The sequence below is a fragment of the Budorcas taxicolor genome, chromosome 10 (genome assembly GCF_023091745.1).
Source record: "Budorcas taxicolor isolate Tak-1 chromosome 10, Takin1.1, whole genome shotgun sequence".
In the NCBI taxonomy this organism is placed as follows: Eukaryota; Metazoa; Chordata; class Mammalia; order Artiodactyla; family Bovidae; genus Budorcas; species Budorcas taxicolor.
Genome location: NC_068919.1, coordinates 83,477,942 through 83,499,478, shown reverse-complemented (window position 1 = coordinate 83,499,478; position 21,537 = coordinate 83,477,942). Strand labels below are relative to the sequence as shown.

Genomic DNA, 21,537 nt, shown 5'->3' with positions numbered 1-21,537 from the left:
ACTGTAAAGTGGTTTTGTGTAATAAATGATGAAACTGGGTTCTATTTTATTATGAAAACAAAATGAGATGGGAATAATACAGTGAAAACAGGATAAACACTGAGCTTGCTATAAAATCTAATCAAATAAATTTTGAGCTAGAGATGTATTTGGTGATCTTAATTTAGATGAAGGTAAATTACATAGTAGGATTTAATGGTATGGAAGTTAAAAGAAATTTAAAGAAAAGCATAAAACTTAGAGAAACTACAGATCTGATTTGATGCTGTGTGGTAGAAAATGGTATGTGGTAGAGAATCATAAGAATGGTATGTATTTAATCTAGACCAAGAGCCACATGTTTGCACTCAAACTTAGCGATGGCACTTTCAAGAAATGTTAAAGAATTGGTCATTTCTGTTTTCCTCCTTTTTTAATTGGGAAATATTCTAAGATAAAGTCAAAGCTAGCTAGCAATCATTTATACTGGTTCTTAAGTTCAAGAATGTAAACTCAGTGGGGCTACAGAACCCCATTTGGGAAGACTGTTAGTCCATAAGAGGTCAAAGGCCTTGGGTCTCTGCTGGGCCTACACAGTGAACCCTCTAATTCTCAGAAGACCTGGCCCCCCTGAAGGAAAATCAAAACTGTCCAATCTGAACCATCTGAGCAAGAGTTCATTTGTAGTTCATCTATTTTCCATGATAATTTCTGATACTTGACTTGGTTGTTCTCTGATATTCTTGATTAGTTATCTTTATTTTTAGAGCATATTTACAGGGGTCCAATTAGAAGTCCATCAATAGATTCTTACAGGTCTGATCTACAATGCATGGTGATCTTTAAGAAACAATTTGGAATGGCTATGTGTTGTTTTAAGGTTTGCTCCTGCCTTCTCCTGCTCTGGCATCTGAGAATAATCCCTAAGGAATCAATACTCCTCATTCACTGGTAGAAAAGTCAGTTAGTAGCTTGACCCTGGATGAGGAAGAAGATGAAGCTGGAGCCTTTGGGGGCTGACAGCTTGAAAAAAAAGGAAAGGTACTGGAGAATGTGACAAGCTTACCTTGAGAAGGAAAAGGAGGGGATAAGCAATGGAAATGCCTTGATGACAGGAAAATAACAGTGGTAGGGTAAAGGAAAATAAAATAAGTGAGGCTCAGACAGAAGCTATATTTGTATACACACTCCTTGGAAGAAAAGTTATGACCAACCTAGATAGTATATTCAAAAGCAGAGACATTACTTTGCCGACTAAGGTCCGTCTAGTCAAGGCTATGGTTTTTCCTGTGGTCATGTATGGATGTGAGAGTTGGACTGTGAAGAAGGCTGAGCGCCGAAGAATTGATGCATTTGAACTGTGGTGTTGGAGAAGACTCCTGAGGGTCCCTTAGACTACAAGGAGATCCAACCAGTCCATTCTGAAGGAGATCAACCCTGGGATTTCTTTGGAAGGAATGATGCTGAAGCTGAAGCTCCAGTACTTTGGCCACCTCATGCGAAGAGTTGACACACTGGAAAAGACTCTGATGCTGGGAGAGATTGGGGGCAGGAGAAGGGGACGACCCAGGATGAGATGGCTGGATGGCATCACAGACTCGATGGACGTGAGTCTGAGTGAACTCCGGGAGATGGTGATGGACAGGGAGGCCTGGCGTGCTGCAATTCATGGGGTCGCAAAAAGTCAGACACAACTGAGCAACTGAACTGAAGTGAACTGAACTGAAGGATCCATGAGGAACACGTGATCATGCAGGATGTTCAGCTGCATCTAAGAATGGCACGTTCCTCTGGTGGCATCCACAATTAAGCGTCTGAGGCTTCCATTATAGGCCCTTGTGTTCTTCCGGGGTGAAGGCCAAGTTTTCTTTTCCTTTTTTAAGGCAGTTTGTGTTATTGTGTCTGCCTGAGGCTGTCAGTGAGCATCACCCAGACAAGGACACTTTGAAGCCAATTCCATGTTCAGGAGAACAAATGTACTATTATTGGACTTAATGCATACACAAAACTGACCATGTCATACCCCATTTAAAAACATGTCATGTCTCCCCAGTGCCCCCAGGAAAAAATCATGTCCTGCAAGACCCTCCCAAGAGAGGAACCAGTTTGTCTTTCCTGCTCTCATTTTTCCATTCCACACCTTTCTCTCCATTCCAAGTCCATTACACTCAACCCATTGTGGTTCCATAGCTGGGCATGCTCCCTCTCACCTTCTGCCTTTGTACATACTGCTGCCTTTATACCTGTTCAACTTCTTCCAAATCCCTCCCACATCTCCATCAAGATGATTGCTATTCATCCCTCAGGTCTCAACTTAAGCTCCAAAATTTATTCCATGACTTCCCCCAAGACTAGCACGACTACCCGGAATAAAATCTGCTGGTTATTGACCTGTTGCCCTTCCCATTCTAAACTCTCTACACAGCACAACTGCAGGGCCATCATTTATATAACTATGGAGTTATAAAAGGTAGAGGTCCTAACTCTGACTATAAACTCTTTGAGGCAGAGATTGTATTTACTACTATATAACTAGTACCCAGCTGGGTGCCTTGTGCTAAGTATCAGAGGATATCAATAAATTGTTGTTAATTTTATTGGGTATGGTAAAAATATAATTATGAAAACTATTTATCTGTTAGAGGTATATACTGAAATATTTAAAGATACATATATTAGTATCTGTTGAATGAATTAAGTCTTCATACATTTGGCATTTATTTGGGGTAATATGGAGTGCTTCAATTAAAAAAGGTATTTAGTGTATGGGAGAGAAAAGCTCCAAAGTTTCAAACATTTCAAAAAAGAAAACACTGAGTGTTGTGGATTTGTATGTCAAGTAATTTATACTAAGTACAAAGAGAAGGAAATTATTTTCCTGAACTATTCAACCCAATAGTTAATGAAAGTATTTCTTTTATAGAAGAATCACAGTTAATAAAAGCAGAAGGAAAAAAGAGAATCAGGATATCACTGTTTAAGCCCTAATGAAAAAAGAGATCTAGGCCATGATAAGTAATGGTTGCTAAAGCTTTTACATAACCCACTGGTCAATCTTGAGATCTGTAAGAGAACAACTGAATATCATGTCTCTCCTGATGAAACCTAGTAGGAAGTAAGAGAACCACCAACAAAATAGTCTTGCCAAGGGAAAAACAAACAGAAACCTAATCAAGCCCCTAAACGTAACTACCAGTTTCCAGGATATCTGTGGATAGAGAAGTGTATCAAGCAACAAAGGGAGTCAATCAGCTAAAATAAAAATGTGGGAAATTATACAGGACAAATAATCCAATTCCTTAAATAGATAGCTATACTGGAAAAAAGAGGGGTGGCCTATTAGAAATAAAAAAATAATTATTAACCAAATGCAATATATAGGCTTTGTTTGAATCCTAATTCAAACCAACCAACCATAAAAAGATATTTCTGAGAAAAAATTTAAAAGGCTAAATATCAGAAGATACCAATAAATTGTTGTTAATTTTACTGGGTATGATACAGATATAATTATGAAAAACTTTATCTGTTAGAGGTATATACTGTAATATTTACAGGTGAAATGTCTGTGATCTGATTTAAAATACTCCAGTATAAATAAAAACATCAACAGCAAACAGTAGGAGGGGAGTGACAAGAACAGCAGACAGATGGGTTGATACCTACCTGGGTTCATTATACTAATCTCTTACTCGGTATATGTACTCTTTGAAAACTTCCATAAAAAAAATTTTAGACAGATATATGAAGCAAGGAAAAAATAAAGCAAGGCTCCACTTGAGACATGTTTCAAAGCAGTCACCAGGAGAAGGAGACTTAGGAAAGAACCAATGATAACAAATAACAAAAGCTTTCAATATAACATAAGCAACAATGAAACAATGGGTCACAATGATAAATACAAGGAAGGGTTCTGGCAAAAACAGCATGCTCAGAGCCTTGTGAACTTGGGTATCCTCAGAAATATTACAGAAAAATTACGACTACTCAAATAGACGCTGTAATGGTGGACTGTGGTCTAAAGGTTATAATGAAAAGTAAGAGATACTCTAATGCCAAAGCCAGGATATACAGGCTTTGGGAAAAGCATGTGCATATAAAATAAGCTCATGATGAAGTCATCTACCTCCACAACACAAGGCCAGTAAAAGGACAATCAGAAGATTCTAGAAGCCCGACTGGTTTTCATTCTGTTTTCTGGATCAGAACCAAACAAATAGAGTAAGGGGTGCTTAGAATCAACCTAAAAGCCCTCTTTGATTTAGATAATAGTTCTTACTCAACAAACAAGTGGACACATTCCCATATGCTCAGTTGGTCCAGCCTGGTTATCTCCCAGACAAACAACTCTGGCAAAATGAATGATATATTAGGGCATGTGTATCAAGGAAACTAAGTTGAGCGCCCCAGATGTGAATGACTAATTTCTCAATTCAGGAGACCCTAACACTCAGGTTAGCTTAAAGGAAGATACTCTAGTCAAAGTCTCCAGGAAAGGGAAACAAGAATGTTTTTCAGATCCTCTGAAGTAGACCCCCCAATCAGTCCGCACCTTACTCTCCACAGAAACAAAGGGCAAGAGACAGCTTTACCTCCTGTGGATTTACAGCAGTTAAGACAGAAACCTCGTACGACTGCCTCCCTGACTGCATGGCCACCAGGTGATGGGTCACATCAGGCACTGAAGACAGGGGGCGTGGGGATCCTTCAGCAAGCACCTCTGAAACGGCAGAACGAGGTTTTAGTGCAAAGTGAATCCAAAGGTTTCCCTACCTTCATCAGCAAGTCCCTCCTTAAGAACTCTCAAAGCTGTTCCCTAAAAAACTGAATCCCACATTCCTGTTTCTTCCAAATTAATTCCTGCCTGATAATCATTATCAGTGAATTTGGAAAGTATTACAAAAGGGGGATGGGAAGAAAAGGTAAAGAATCTTGATGTAACTGCTGACCATTTCTCAATACACGAATTTTGAGTAATGTGGCTTCAGCACTATTAACTGGATTAAACTGCATATGAATCAGGGACCCAGAGCCAACCAGCAAAGCAGTCACCAGTAATGGAAACAGCACAGTAGGTGCTGGTCAAGCGCTTACACCTGGCTCCAAGGTTCCTACTCATTGTCTCTTCCTCCTCTATATCTTCCTTAAGGCTGGCTAAGGAGCTCCATGCCATTTCTATGCCTCATGCTTCAGTTATCCACTAGTATCATTTATGAAACAGAAGAGGCTTATTGTGGAAGCACACTCTGGGCCTTGTACGCTCCATATGTAAGTTATACAAATATGGTCTTTATACCCAAAACTGACTGGGGTATGAGTAAGGAAAACACAGGATCTGACTTATTAAATGTTTATCAGCAGAATCACCATGAAGATCTTCTGGAAACAGCTTACACATAAACCACTTAGCTCTCAAATAAATTAAGAGGGGTTTTCTAGTTTACATTGCTCTTCCAGGATACCACATAACTTAATGTTTGCTTAAAACACTACCTTCTACTCACTCAGCGTTGTTTCCCAAATGTAAGTTTTGACTTCTCAACTAGATTTTAAGGTCCCTGTCTTCTACTTTTATCTTTCCCATGGTGCCAGGTACACAAGTAGGCACTGAATAAATGCATGCTGACCTCACCTGTTAAGTTTTTCAGAGAAGAGGGCCTGGCCTGTGTAACTTGGGTGAACTTTCTATACCAGAGAGGAGCAACTGTTTCCTACAGAGCCCTTTCTTTTCTCCAGAAGATATGGCTTTTGAAGGTATGGAGAAATTGCTTTAATTCTCCTCTGTAAAACCTGGTTATGTTCTGTTTAAATGTTTTAAAAGTTAAGTTCTTCCATAACTGCAATAGGAAAGATAGAAATAGTTGGGCTAGGATGCTAGGATTATGGATAATTTTCTTCTTAAAATTTTTAATTCTTTTGTTACATTATCTTTTCAATGAAAAAAAATTTTTCTTAAATATTCACTTATCCGCTTCAGAGACAACACAAATGGTAATCATGCCATTTCTACTCACAAGAAATGATATTAATTAAAACCTCCATTTTGGAGACAACCCCATTCCTTAGTCCCTAGTTGCAGCCAGTTTCCCCAAATAAAGGCGAGTTGAAAGTCTTACCATCATCAACTCCTAGGATAGAATTGGTATTTGGTAGGTTCAAGGACTCTCCACCAAGGCTGGGCTGAGAATTCATAGACACCAGGTTTTTACTGGTTACTGAAGCCTCTTCAAGCAAACTACTGCCCATTAGTGGCTCAGCTGCACAGAGAATAGGATGTGAGAGACATACAGCACTCAAGGCTGTGCCTGGTCCCCATTTTCCTTCAGGGGAAGCTGGCCTTTTCTTTCAGAACTAAAAGTTAACTTGTATCTCGGATGTCACCTCCTATTTCACTTACGTTTGGGAAGCAAAAATAAACCTAGAAGGGAAGAAATCAGCCTCATGGATAAATACCCTTGTTTGTGATCAGCATCTGGATAATTAACATACGATATAGGATGGGTGCATCCCTAAAAGCGAGTATTCAGAATAGAATGATTAAGGAAAGACATGGAAAGGAGTAACAATAAAATGTATTATCAAATTTAAGTTAGGGTAAAAAAAAGGGAGTCATAACTGATAAGTAAAAAATGCTTAAACTACTGTCATACAGAAATCTTCACCACAGTGACACACAAGTGCTAGTTCATGCATCAGCACCAGTTACCACCAAATTTGCTAGAGGAACTTTTAAAACTATAGACTCTGGGGTTTTACTCCCAAGGAATCTCATTTATCAGGTTGTTTGGTGTTGCTGGATGGGAGGGGTAGATAAGCAATATAAAATGTATGTTTTAAAAACCTGCAAACAATTTTACTGTACAGCTAAATTTGGAAACCACTAGTCTACCAAATGAAACCAGTCTCTCTACCCAAAACAGAAGCAGAAAATTCCCATATTAGACAGGCCAGTTATTTGCCTCTTTGAACCCCCAAAATATAGCCCTCCCTCTACCTTCTTCTCCTTACCAGCTGGTTCCTGCTCTTGACTCCCAGCTGCTCCCATCTGCAAGTGATGCTTTCTCATGTGCACGTTCCTGCTCCCACTCTGAGAGAAGGTCTTCCCACAGACTTGACATTGATGTGGCTTCTCTCCTGAAACACAGACCAAAAAGACAGGGTACGTATCTGACAGCAAGAGAATGGACTCAAGCACTAGATGGACAAGCCCAGAGGATGTCAAACTAAACATGAAGAGGCTGCTCCTTCTAGCATTCTCCAGGCTCTCAACCGTTAGTCCCTGGGGGAAGGCTGGAAGCCACCAGGTGGGCTTAGCATACTCACTGCTCCCAGCCTCCGAGGCTCTCCAGACCCACTGGTCTGCTGCTTCCACAAAACCACCTCTCTGGTATAAGATCATGGCAGACACAGAACATTTCCTACTCCTTTCAGATATAGTCTTCCATGAACCTCAAGGACATGTACTATCCTCAAGGATTCCAACCCTAGATTCATCACACACCTTTATCACATTTCCTGCCACAACTCTCAGCCTTCAACATTCACACTGGTCGTTCCTGTACACAGTGATCTGAACCATCCTGTATGTCCTCAAGTCTGAAACCCTCAACCTCCATTTTACCTACCCTGACAACCACACCTAGGGCAGCGTCAAAGACTCTTGGCCTACATCTTAGTAGTAGATAGCAAAAACTAAGTGAAATGACCAGAAAATTTCCAGAAGAGACAAAATCTATAGAGGCAGAAAGCTGGTCAATGATTGCCTGGATGTGGGGTGGGAGGAGGAACTGACCGCAAAGGGGCACAAAGGAACTTCTGGTGTGATACAAGTGTTCTATAACTGGATTGTGAGGATGACTGTAATCCTATATATTGTCTAAAAAATCACTGATGTGTATATTTACAATAGGTGAATTTTAAGGTATACACATTTTAGGTCCAAAAGCTGTTAAAAAGTAACTATAATGGGGACTTCCCCAGTGGTCCAGTGGCTAAGATTTCGAGCTCCCAATGCAGGGGGTCTGGTTCAGTCCCTGGTCGGGGAACTACATTTCACATGCCGCAACTAGATCCCATATACTGCAGTGAAGATCGAAGACTGCATGCTAAGATGTGGTGCAGCCAAATTAATTAATTTTTTAAAATAACTATAACAGACTGAAATATAGTGAACATACAGAAACACATGAATTCAAAATAATACTAGCAAAAGAGAAAGAAAAAGCAGTGAAAATAATACTACTAAAAGTAATCAGAGCACCAACTTCTTATTCTGAAAACTCAGTTAAAAGAATTACATATTTATCCTTTCATGTGCAAATTACCAAATAATCCTAGTCAATAGAGATCTATTATATAGAATAATTCCACCTAACAAATGTGAATAACAAAATTAGAAAAATTAACATTTTATAACCCCAATGAAGTAACAAATTTAGGCATATTCAAAGATGAAATCATAAGCCAAAAGGTTGCAAGGGAACGTTACAATGAGGGGATCAAGGTGTTAACCACCTGAACCAACTGATCAATTGTGACAACCAAGCTCTGTGCGTCTCCTGAGGTGATGCAAAATGAAACACATACAATCACACATCATATATCCTTGCCAAAACCTTTGAACCTTTTAGGAAATACCGGAAACAAGTTAAATGACACAAAATGAGGTAAACCAACACATCCAGAATGTGAGATGAACTATAGTACCTGACTGACTCTGTTGTGCTGTAAGTCTAGAACATGAAAATCAGAAAGTATAGACAGATCTACATTCAGGACTTACTAGTCAAGTGCAACAACTGGACCTTTTTGGGGTCCTGATTTAAACAAATCCACTTTAAAAGACGTCTTTGAGACAACTGGAAAAAAAATTAAACATGGACTGAGTCTGAGATAAAACCAAGGTGTTATTGTTAATTTTGATAGATTATGGTAACGGCATTATTGTTACGTAAAAAAGTATTTTTCTTTATTTTTATGTAAGTTTGACAAAATCTTACATAACAAAATAAAGAACAATAAAATGAAAACACTCTACAAGCCAAACAAAACACACCTGGAAGTCCACATCTAACCCACTGACTATTAGTTTGCTACCTCTGCTTAGAATTTGTCATACTAAAACCCTGCTCTAACCCTAGGATCTCAGCTCTGAAATTCACATCCCTGACTGATTATACCTCTCCAACTCCCTTGCTGCCACTGAACTGCTCTGTTGTCTTCATGACAAATAATTTCTAGTTCCTTCTCTCCATTCCTCTCATTCTGGCTTCCCTTTGCTTTCCATGGCTAGCCATTTGAACAAGTTCCTGATTCCATTCTAGAATCTCACTCTACTTCGAGTTCACTTCTGCCTTGGCAAGTCTCTGAATAACTCCATGTACCATATCTGATGTAATGAAGAAGTACCTAGTGTACTGCCAAGTAAATTTATTGATTTCCTCAGAGAAAGGTCTCAATCAGAAAGCAGTTCAATAGCTCAGCTGAAAATAATACTTAGGTTCTTTTCCCCTGGATTATATGACCCTTTGAAGGTAAGTATCAAGGGCCTTGATTTCTGTCAAGAAAGGGAGGAAAGCAAGGCATCTGTTTCTCTTTAGATTTCTTTATACTACTACCCTAACCTTTTACCCTTTGGCTCTCCATCTTCCCTGAAATCTATGAATGGGTACCTGAGTGAACCACCAAATGTTTTCGAAGGCTAGAATACTCAGCAAAGGAACGGCCACATCCCTGGGCTTCACAAAGGAAAGGCTTCTCTCCTAGAGGCAAAAAATGAGATAAAGACTCAGTCTTTTGATGAAATGACTTTTATTCTCTTTTCCCACCAATCTTTTCCTGTTTTCAATCACTTACTCTGATTTACTGAATTCACACTATATATTTCAACTGGACTATCCAGCAGGTATCCCCTCAGTGATCTTCTGGTACATAGCTCCACCCCACCACCCCCCTTTTCTTTAGAGTGGCTGCCTCTGAACTTAATACCTCCTTCTCCCTCCTCATGGGCTGAGCCCCAGCTGCACTGAGCCACCTTCTTACCATCCCTTCTGAGAAAATCAAGAAAAGTGTATATGCTCTTACATAAATTTCTTAAGATTCAGTTTTAAGATTAAGAATACATATTTTTAAAGCTTATAAAACAGGTATTACATAACCCCATCTTATAAAAACAATTGTCTAGTCAGAGATATACAGAAAAATCTGTTATAATGTGTTAACAGTAGTTATATCACAATAGTGGTATTATGGTTTATTTTCTTCTTTGTGCTTTTCTGTAATTCTCATTTTCTACATTATTGTTATTTTAAAAATGAAAGATGCATGGTGAAAACTGAAGCCTGACAGTACTACTGACTTTCTGGCTCTGATACTGCACTATGGCTACATGGCACTTTGGGCAGAAGCTGGGTGAAGCACAAATAGAATTCTTTGTACTTTTTTTGTGACTCTTCATAAATCTATAAATATTTCAAAATAAAAAATGAAAAAATAAGAGATGCAGTCCAAAGTTCCCAAGGGTCACAACTCAGTGAGAAATAAACATATTCATAACTTTAATATAAATTCCTTTATAAAAAACTGCTTACGTGTATTTATAAAGGGAAGAAATTCCTATTGTGGTTAAATTTTTTTAAAAAGCTGTATTTAAGTTGCTCTTAAAAAGTGACAAGGATGAAAGGAAATTTCAGGCACAAGAACTAGTATGAGCACAGCCTTGAAACTGAAAGTGCCCAGAGCAAGTTTAGAAAATGACAAGTGTGAAATAAGTATATTATTGGTCTTTGCCTCTGGTTCCTGACACAAAGCTCTTAAAACGCTTGTACACAGGGGTGCTAGGAGAATTTTATGTTCTAACATTTAGTCTTGGATCCCAGCTCCTAGCACAGAGCTCCTAAACCCCGTGTAATTTTTTCAGTGATGACAGCACTAGGATAATCTGCTGTTCTAATATTTGGTCTTTGATCATGAGTCCTGACACAGAGGTCCTAACCCCTTGGAATTCCTAGGTGTTCTAACGAGATGACTCTTGGTGGGCTCCTAGGTGGTGGCTAGTCACTAGATTAGAAGCTTGGAAATTTCAGCTCCACCTCCAGTTTTCAGAGAGGAGAGACAGCCTGGAAATGGGTTAATGATGAATCATGCCTACGTGATGAAACCTCCATAAAATTCCCAAAAGTACAGAGTTCAGAGAGCCTCTGCGCTGGTGAACAGGTCTATGTGCCAAAAAGTGGCACACCCCAACTCCCCAGGGACAGAAGCTCCTATGCTTGGGACTCTTCTAGACTTCACCCTCATGCATCTCTTTCTTTATCTGGCTACTCATCTGTATCCTTTATCATATCCTTTATTACTTAATAAACTGGTAACACGTTTCCCTGATTTCGGTGAGCTGTTCTAGCAAATAATCAAATCCAAAGTGGGGGAGGAGGTTGTCATGGGAACCTCCAACTGTAGCCAAGTCAGACTGAGGTTGAAACTGACATCTGAAGTAAGTGGCAGTCTTGTGAGCTGAGCATGTGGGATCTGACACTATCTTAAGTGTCAGAATTCAGTTGCTCAGTTGGTGTTGCAGAGAACTGCTTGGTTTAGGAAAACACATCCGGTATCAGAACTGTTACGAGTGTGACAGTGTGAGAGAGTAAAGGAGAAACATGGAAACTCAGCAAGTAAGGCTGGCATGGTGACAAGACAGGAGCTAGGCCTTAACGGAGGGAGGAGCACAGCTCTGACTGTACTGTTCTTTAAGACTGTACCACACAGTTTAAGGCTTATGATTTCCCAGTGGTCTGTAACTTTCTGGAAAGCATATCTGTATACTCACACTAACCTCAGAATGCTATGCACTCCAAAAGTTGCCAAATGAGTAAAAAATACACTCATATATATGATAGAATGTCAGAAAAACAGAAAATTCCAGTTAATAAATAAGGTTAAATGTTTAACAAGATGAACTCAAGAACCTTAGAAAAAGAGGATTTCAAAAACGATTCACCAGAATCTAGTGGCACAAATCTCTTCATCAAGCTGGCTTAGGTGAGACGGCCTTCCTGTTCTGAAACTGAGACGATGGTGATTTTGCTGAGATAAAGAAGACTGGAGGTTCAAGAGACATTGCTGCAGAATGGTTAAAGAGCACGAGCCAGTTAATCCTGAGTTCCAGTCTTGCCACGACCATTTATCAGTGTGGAGAAAATATTTAACATCTCTGAGAATTAGTTTTTTGAAAATCTATAAAATTAACATAATACAACCTCAAAAGATTACTTTGAGGATTCGATGAAAAAATACAAGTTAAATATATTAAGTATAGTGCCTGGTACATAGCAGTCTTCATGGTAAACCACTAAAACTGGCAGCTTTAATTACTACCGTTACTACTAAAAAAGAGCTGAGGTCAATTCTGACATCTGAGATAAAATGCGTTGTCAGCACTTAAAAATAAAATACTTGGAAGAGCTCTGGGGTCATACCAGAATTCAAATCCCAGCTCTACCATTTCCGAGCTGCATAATACTGGACAAGTTCCTTCTGTTTCTCCATCAATAAACACAATATCTAAAGCATGAAGGTACCTTGAAAATTAAATAAGACAATGTGTATGTGCTTGGTACATATTAAATTGCCTCAATAAATGTTAATTTTTATTACTATGCTAATTATTGAGAGTCAGATCTGTGAGGCATCCAAAAAGAAATTATTAAATTGAAGCCTGAGATTGCAAAGAGACCATATCGAGTAAAATGGGAGAAACTCAAAATTCTGAAATTGGTCCACAACTGGATTAACAAGGGAGAGCTAGCAAGAGTCAGAATGAAGAGAGAAAATCAGGTCACACTCTGAATAAATGATGTTCAGTTTTATCAAACGCTACAAAGATGAGAGGCACAAGGATAAAGAGGTTACTGAATTTAATAAGGCATAGTGAATTCTACTTTCCTTAGCTATTCAGCTAGATGTTTTTCTTGTTCTTTTATTCAAACTGCTTTCTTGGAGCAAGAATAGTTTATCCTTTCAAGAACGAGCTGAGAACAGAGCTATTCTTTCCTAAAACATATCCCAGTGGTAATGTCAATCTAGAGGAAATCCCCAGAACACATGTGGCTTCACCTTGGCTTTCACTTTCTAAATGGCATTTATTTGTACCTGCTGTCATTTTAGCAAGGCAAGAATAAATAAGGAAGAGAAAGAGAAGATAGCAACAAAGTAGCAACAAAGTGGGAAGAATAGTTACACATCCTATGGTAGTAGTTTAGGTTTAATTATTAAGATTAAGCTCTGGCAAGAGAGTTAGCACAGCTTGGTCAAGGGGTTCAGAAAGTTACCCTTAAACTTTTAGATTAAGAAGTCAGGGTATCTTTAGTCTGCTCCTTTGATATTAACATGCTGTTTGCCCCAAAATAAGACCCTTTTCCATTCTGTTTCTCAGGCTGTGAGGTTCTAACAAAAAAGTTAACTCAAAGTCAAGGATTAATCTTAGCTTTTGTACTTCCCCTCAACTTACCCCAGTTAGTGCCTAAAATAGGATCTGTGTGGTTTGTGTAACTTAATAAATGTTAATGACCAAAATTAAAACTATGTAATGTTCAAGGATATCTGGAAAGACTCACTTCTGTCCAAATCTCATCAAATCATTGTTATTAGAGAAGGCCTTATATCCCCTTTCTGTTTAAGGCTACTAGAGGCAGAAATCAAACTGTTCATTCTCACGAAGAGGTGCCCTGAGGCATCTGAAAAAAAGAAATTTCATCTTCAGAGTTCTAGCAACAACCCCAATCTTCACCCACTAAGGATAGCCAGCAAGCGCTGAGCCAAGCAGCAGACGGCCTACGGGAGTGCTGAGGTTGCACACACCTGTGTGGATGCGCAGGTGGTTCTTCAGGTTTCCAGCTGTAGTGAACTGCTTACCACAGTTGGACTCAGGGCACACAAAGGGCTTCTCCCCATTGTGGGTTCTCATGTGCACCTTCAGCCTCTGTAGTACATAGAAGCTTTTCCCACAACCTGCTGCAGGGCAAATAAAGGAGCGGTCGTTTCTGCAGGAAAAAAAAAATCACATAAGCAACAAAGCCTGAAAATGCTCTTTGCTAGAGAGAACAAGTCAAAGCTCCTATTGACTCTCAAAACGGACAGTAAATCCCAAATCTGGATGTAGGAGAATCACTTTAAGTTTGTTAAAACTACAGATTCCCTACTTCTTGAAAATATTGATTTCATAGGTTCAGAGTAGAGTTTAAGCTTATGTATTATTAAGTTCTCCAAAAATTACGTTTTATGATGAGATTTTGAGAACTCTTGCTCTAAGACATTTAGGTGACAAATGTCTTATTAAATATCTGTCAAGAACAAGGTAAATGAGACAATGCAAATGTCTCTATTAAAGAACAAAAGCCATCTTAACCACAGGTGAGCTGGAGCCCCTGCTTTCCTTTAATCTGTCAAGTAGGGGGATTTCTGTCAAGTTCCTTCAGAAACATCAACATTCCTGATATGGAACATTTCAAATATGGAATTTTGGGTTTGCTCACCGATGAGTTTTGAGGTGGTACTTAAAGTGAGCTGGCCACACAAATGTCCGGTCACAGCCTTCAACTGTACACTTGAGCTTCTTCTCCATTTGAGGAAGGGGCCCAGAATCTTTGGGTTGCCCATCACCAGAACCAAGATGGACATTTTCTCCTGCAACAGAGTCACATATTTGTAATCCAGGGAAGGATTCTCCTCAGATACTTTGGTTCAAACAATAAAACCACCGCTGCTGCGGCTGCTAAGTCACTTCAGTCGTGTCCGACTCTGTGCGACCCCATAGACAGCCCACCAGGCTCCCCCATCCCTGGGATTCTCCAGGCAAGAACATGGGAGTGGGTTGCCATTTCCTTCTCCAATGCAAGAAAGTGAAGAGGGAAAGTGAAGTCGCTCAGTTGTGTCCCACCCTCAGCGACCCCATGGACTGCAGCCTTCCAGGCTCCTCTGTCCATGGAATTTTCCAGGCAAGAGTACTGGAGTGGGGTGCCATTGCTAGTGATCATTAATCACATATCTACCTTCACCTTCCCCAGCAATCTTTGTATAATCACTTAACAAAAGAAAGTGACTGTGCTCTGCATCCCCATCCCCTTACTCCAGAGAACTACCAAATGCCATGAGACTAGGCCTCTTCGACAAATGTAAGAAATATCCAAAATGGTTTAATTTTTTTAAAAAAGCTGCATTCACCTGTTTTGCATTACACATTGGTGAGGAAGCAGGTATGGCAACACCAGAAGTGGAGTCCTATAGAAGATCACTTATAGGTAATCAAAACTTGTATTTTAAGCAGGAGCAGTCAGTCTGGCTTAATCATGGACTTACAGTAGCAATTTCTTTTGTAGACAACCAGTCTAAGATTTCTATCTCCTGAAGTCACTTTGGCTGTTTCTGTCACTCTAGAGAATAAGAATCACCTTCTCATTACCTATACCACTCCTCCTCAGTTAAGAAATATTTAAGAATGCAAAAACTCAGTGCATTTTAAAATTTCTAATCATATTTTTACAAGTTAGAGGTAGTACCTGATCAAGTTTTCTGTTCAGTAGAATAAAAAGAAGCAAGGAGAGGAACATACACTGCAGTGACTTCCTTAAGTTTAAATGAAATTAGTTAACTAAATCTTTAAATAAATTCCAGATTAGCAGGTGGTGCATCCTTTCTCTCATTTTCTTCAACACACAGTTGGACATCAACAGAGAAAAACACTCACAACCACTTGTTCTCATTGTTCAATTGCTAAGTTGTGTCCAACTCTCTGTGACCCCATGAACTACAGCACGCCAGGCTTCCCTCTCCTTTACTATCTCCCTGAGTTTGCCCAAACTCATGTCCATTAAGTCGGTGATGCCATCCAACCATCTCATCCTCTGTCGACCCCTCCTCTTGCCCTCAATCTTTCCCAGCATCAGGGTCTTTTCCAATGAGTCGGCTCTTTGCATTAGGTGGGCAAAGTACTGGAGCTTCAGCTTCAGCACCAGTCATTCCAATGAATATTTAGGGTTGACTTCCTTTAGGATTGACTGGTTTGATTTCTTTGCTATCCAAGGGACTCTCGAGAGTCTTCTCCAGCATCACAGTTCAAAAGCATCCGTTCTGCAGTGCTCAGTCTTCTATATCATTCAACTTTCACATTCATGCACGACTACTGGAAAAACCATAGCTTTGACTATATGGACCTCTGTCAGGAAAGTGATGTCTCTGCTTTTTAATACACTATCTAGATTTGTTATAATTTTCCTTTCAAGGAGCAAGGAAATTTAATTTTGTGGCTGCAGTCACTGTCCGCATTGATTGTGGACATCATTAGAGAAATACATTCACAACCACTTAATTCTGTTATAAAAATATGGAGTTTATCTTTCCATTACAAATACCTCAGGAGTAAGATTCATATTTCCATATTTCCCCTGTCAAAACCCAAGAGTAGGATAATATGTTATACCTACCATACTTCCTGGAAACTGACAGTTGATCAAAGGCAGTATCTTTCCCATCTATTAATCTTATTTTCTTCCCATCTTACATTTTCCTTACTGTACTTCACCAAATGCTAACTGTAGAACTAACTGCTCCCAGGTTGGAGCAGAACCTAAGATGACTTTTGCTAGTTAATATTAACTTGTTTTTTTAAATACTGTCCCACAGTTTTTTTGTTTGCTTAATCAAAACATGGGTAAATTTCAGACATCACACAAGTGCATATACCATGAAGAAAATTTTCCAGTAACTCCAGAACTCCAGCTAATTAATTTCTAACAAAAGGTCTGTAAAACCCCATGTTAATCCAGAGATTTAAACCAGTGACAGTTAGGGCTTCGTGCATTCAATTTTGAAATCATAAAATAGGGGGGAAAGACTCCTTCAGAAAAGAGTGAGTTGCCTTGTGTTTAAATCATTAAAAAGTTTCCCAAAGAAGTACTCTCTAAACTACTTTGTTTTTGAAAACAAAGCACTGTTTGCAGAACTGTCCTATGACCTGGTTTTGCACACTACCCCAAACAAAAGAGCAAGAGAGACAAAGAAATTCAATACACCTTATATTGTACATAGTGAAGAACACTGTAAACACTTCAAAGACTCTACAGTTATGTGGGTAAGGTCTTTGGATTTCGGATAAAATTTTCAGTGAAAGTAGCATTGTATAGAGCAGGAATCAGTAAACTTTTTCTGTAAAGGGCCAGACAGACGATATTACGGGGTTTGAGGCCATACGGTTTCTGTCACAGCTACTCAAGTTTGCCATAGTAGCAGCCATAGACAATCTGTAACTAACGGGCATGCCTGTGTTCCAATAAAACTTTATAAAACAGGTGGTTATTTGGCCCTTTGCTGACTCCTGACATACAGCACCACATACAAAATTAAAATACTTCTGTATTTCAACTTAGATGAAAGTGATCATATGTTTGTGGTAATGACAGTACGTACCGTACCTCAACCATCTGTTGTCTTACCTTAATTGTCACAGGTTAATGAGAAAATGCAGAGGCAGATCTAATACAAAAAATATTATGGCAAAGGGTTTGCAGTGGTTTCGGAGTGGCTTGAATAGAGCCGTGGTCCTGAAGCTTTAACATGCATCATAACTATAATGAGGGCTTACTAAAAACTAAAAATGTTTCTGATTCAATAAGATGAGACCTGATAACGTGCATTTCTAAACCACTGGTGATGCAGATGACCTAGCGACCACACTTTGAAAATTACTAGAGAAAAAGTGGCCCAGAGTAAACAGTACAGGCATGCTGAACTCAAGAAAATCCACACTATACCCTATTTGGATATTCAGAGGTCTTCTGATGAACTGGTTCCATCCTCCCTGCCCTGCCTGCCCCCAAAAGCAGCACTATGGTAGCTGATAACTGCTAAACTGCCATGAACAACAATTTAGTTTCAGTGAAACATCTGCCACACTGATTTAATATTAATTTCATTTTTATCTGTTTTATAGTTTTATGTCTATTGATAAAGCCATTTGATTTCATAATGGTGTAAAATCTCTTAAGTATAAAGAACAGTACAAAATTAACTGAAGATAACACCAAGATCTGTGAAAAAATTTTTTCCGTTAAAAAGGCTTCGGTAACATTATTTAAAGCTGACAATTGTTAGTTGATTCTGCATATGAACCTGTCATGGCTGAGTTATTTTATAGAAAATAAGATAAGCAATTTACACATTTCTAGCCTTCTGCTCTCATCAATAAAGTAATCTGGATTATATGCAACTCAAAAGATAGCCATTGTCCTACCAAAAGCTCTGAATAGAATACCGGAAAGGAAAATAACACAGGGGTCTCACCATTGCTGCTGGTTTTTGCATTCTTTGCTAGCTGTGCCCGAGTAGCAGCAATCAAACTGTCATGGGCCAACTCCTGAACCCGGAGGAACCAGGGAATGCTACTGTCTGTGCTCTCACTGGAGAGGAAATCATTCCCTGAATCCTCTGCCTCATCTTGTACAAATACCAAGTGTTCGGCTGAAGAGCCCAGACCTGGAAGAAACAAGAGGATATATGCAAGTTAACCATCAAGTAATCCCTTTGATTGACCCTGGCTCAGAAACTCTCCATGTCCTGAATCAGCTATTCCAGACTTTCACGTCTCACCTCAAGCTTCTGTTCTCATCCAAGATTAGGTTATCAACTCTCTACTCCCAGCTGAGAGACTAGTCTTTATCTTACCTCCTCCTGTTTCAGAGGCAAAGTATGTTTCCTAGCAACCCGGCTAACCCTTACCTCTAGGATCCAATCCTATCTTTTAGTTATCTCCTCTCCACCTTCAAACCCATTCCTCCTTAGTGGCCACCTTACAGCTTCCCTTTCAGCCTTTCAATCTGTCTAAGCTCAAACCTCTCCCACATTTTTCTTTTTTATAGAAAATCTCAAGTACGACTCTAAATATCACCTTCTCACCTATTCCTTCAAAGTCATGTTTCTTGAAGTTTCTTAACTTCTAACTTATGTATCTACTTTCTCACCTGCTGTCCACTCCCCACCTCTTTTAACTCTAGGTTCCATCTCTCCTACCTCAGTAACAACTGCTCTTGTTAAGTTCACCAGACATACACTTCCCAGTCCTCATCTCCCTGGCCCAATTTGTAGTATTTGGTATGATTTACAGAAGAAAAGATACTAAATGTGGCTTCCCCCACATCATTCTCATTCAGTTTTCTTGATCTCTCTCTACTGGCTCTTTCTCATTCTTCTATCACTCCCTTAAAATTTTTTTCAGGGTCCCAGATGTGCCCTCATTTCTGTTTATCCTCCAGACTACTCCTGAATCAAAGAATTCATGCTTTGTTTCATATATCTCCCAAATGCTGGTAAGCACTAAAAACTACTTATTTCACACCACACCTCTCTAGAACTCTGGATTCCTATTTCTAACTCTCCTCCTAAGTGTTCCTCTGAAATCTCAACATCAACAGGCAAAAATCATTCTCCCCCATTCCTATTCTTGTGTGCACCATCTAGCTAAACATACCACTTAACTCCCCCAAACAAGAAAATGTTAAGTCATCTTAGAGTCTGCCTTTTTCCTCTATATGTTCAACTGATCACCAAACTACACCAATTCTCCAAACTAGTAATAATAGCTTCTTTCCATTTTAAGTATGACTAATTATTCCTCCCCACCCTCCGGCCCCGCCTCCAAGTTTTTCTCTTAAGCATGAGTACAGGTCAGAAGAAAATAAAGAATACCTGCTCTTGTTAGGTTAAGAAGAATAAAAGAAGTGCTATCACTTGGTTGTAGATCTTGCAACAAGCTAGGGGACTCTGGAGTGGACAAAAACTCTGGAGACTTCTGTACAGTCTGAGCCCTCGTCTCTTCTCCGTCTGGACCCACATTCACCTGAAGGCTTCTCAACACAGCCGAGGAAGGAACCTCCTTGGAGGAGTTCGTATGACTTGGAGTATCATCTAGTAAAGGGAAAATACCACAGCTTTATGTAGTAGCTATCTCCAAGGAGTTCACCATTTTGATACACAGTACCTAACACCCTTGTAACATCACTTAGAAACTAACACCCTTATAGGAGCAGATAGCATTTTCATTTTATGAATGTAAAATCTGCCTGAGAAAAGAAGAGAGTGTGAAAGGCAGCTAAAGCTCTAAAGGACATCAATCAAAATGTGAGGGGCAGACTCCTCTGGCGGTTGGCAGTAACTAATAAAAAGCCATCCACATCTGGACATTATAGACCTTTGTTTTTTGAGGCAAAGTAAATATTAACTCAAGAATAGGATTTAAATTTTAAACTTTTTCCTGGGAAAAGTTGTCACTTTTTAATTTTTATAACATGTATTTGAGAGGTCTGGTGAGTCATTAAGGGAAAAATAGCCTACAACAAAACTGAAACTATAGAATCATCAACATGTTTCATGAGGGTTCTGGATTTATACCAGATGTAAAGAAATAATTCAGAAGACTTGCTTCTAGAGCTTTATTCTAGGGGAGGGGATGAATTTCCAAAGATTCTAATTGCAACATAATGCAGAATTACACTACTGTGCTAAAGCATCCAATGTTTTCAGGGGTTTCATTCATCCTCATAGAATGCAGGTTACATTTGTCTCTTTTTTGAAGGAGATAACCGATAAGATTATAGGAATAAAGTAGAAGCCTAGGCACAGCACTGCCATTGTAAAGCCTAATGAAGTTGCACAGCAAAGTAAATGAACTTAATGCCACTGAATTGGTTAAATGGTAAGTTTTATTCTATATATATTTTACCACACATACAGAGAAAAAGCCTGTTCTTAAATACAGTTCATAGCAGCACTGTTTATCATAATATGATGCTGGAAAATAGCTATATATTCATCAACAGTGGCATGGATCAATAAGTTGTGGTATACTCATAGAACAGTATACAGCAATGAAACCAAACAAACCACAGCTATACACAAGGATGAATCTCACAAATATAGAGTAAAAGAAGAAAGGTACAACAAGATACATTCATATGATTCCACTCATTTAAAGTCTACTTGACTTGGCAAGGAAGTATTATTTTGGGATGCAATGAATTCCTTATTTTCTGGAATGAGACTTGGGGGATTAAACTTAGAAAGTAAAGTGAAGTGAAAGTCGCTCAGTCGTGTCCAACTCTGCGACCCGACGGACTATTCAGTCCATGGGATTCTCTAGGCCAGAATACTGGAGTGGGTAGCCTTTCCCTTCTCCAGGACTTAGAAAACAAAAAATTAATTATTAAAAAATTGAGGACAGTGGTGAAATATGGAAGAACAGAGGTTTTCTTTATCAAGGAGAAACCCATGGAAGGCCTGAAACCTGACAGTGTTCTCCTTCTTGACTGGGTAGTGGGTATCTCCTTCCTTAATAACTCTTTAAAATGTATATCCATATAGTTTTGTGCTTTTATGTGTCTAGCACATATCCCAACTAAAAATATGTAGGTTATATATCCACACATATTTAGGAGGGAGGGGAATGAGGTTAGCGAGGTATGTACAGATATGTTTGTGTTTCTAATAATGTTTCATGAGCTAGGAGGTGAGTACTTG

General features: G+C 39.1%; 1 protein-coding gene across 3 annotated transcripts in view; it reads right to left on the bottom strand.

Moving 5' to 3' along the window:
- Nucleotides 1-21,537, bottom strand: part of ZNF410 (zinc finger protein 410) — a 43,009-nt gene that overhangs the window by 1,310 nt on the left and 20,162 nt on the right. For 2 of the 3 annotated variants that reach the window (XM_052646503.1, XM_052646504.1), the window contains 8 exons: nt 19,711-19,929; nt 18,310-18,501; nt 14,508-14,658; nt 13,834-14,015; nt 9,651-9,740; nt 6,988-7,113; nt 6,096-6,236; nt 4,572-4,699 (listed from right to left, as the gene is read on the bottom strand). In XM_052646503.1, coding sequence (XP_052502463.1) covers nt 4,572-4,699; nt 6,096-6,236; nt 6,988-7,113; nt 9,651-9,740; nt 13,834-14,015; nt 14,508-14,658; nt 18,310-18,501; nt 19,711-19,929 — 1,229 coding nt within the window. The remainder of the gene's footprint in view (nt 1-4,571; nt 4,700-6,095; nt 6,237-6,987; nt 7,114-9,650; nt 9,741-13,833; nt 14,016-14,507; nt 14,659-18,309; nt 18,502-19,710; nt 19,930-21,537) is intronic. The other variant, XM_052646505.1, reaches the window with a different exon arrangement.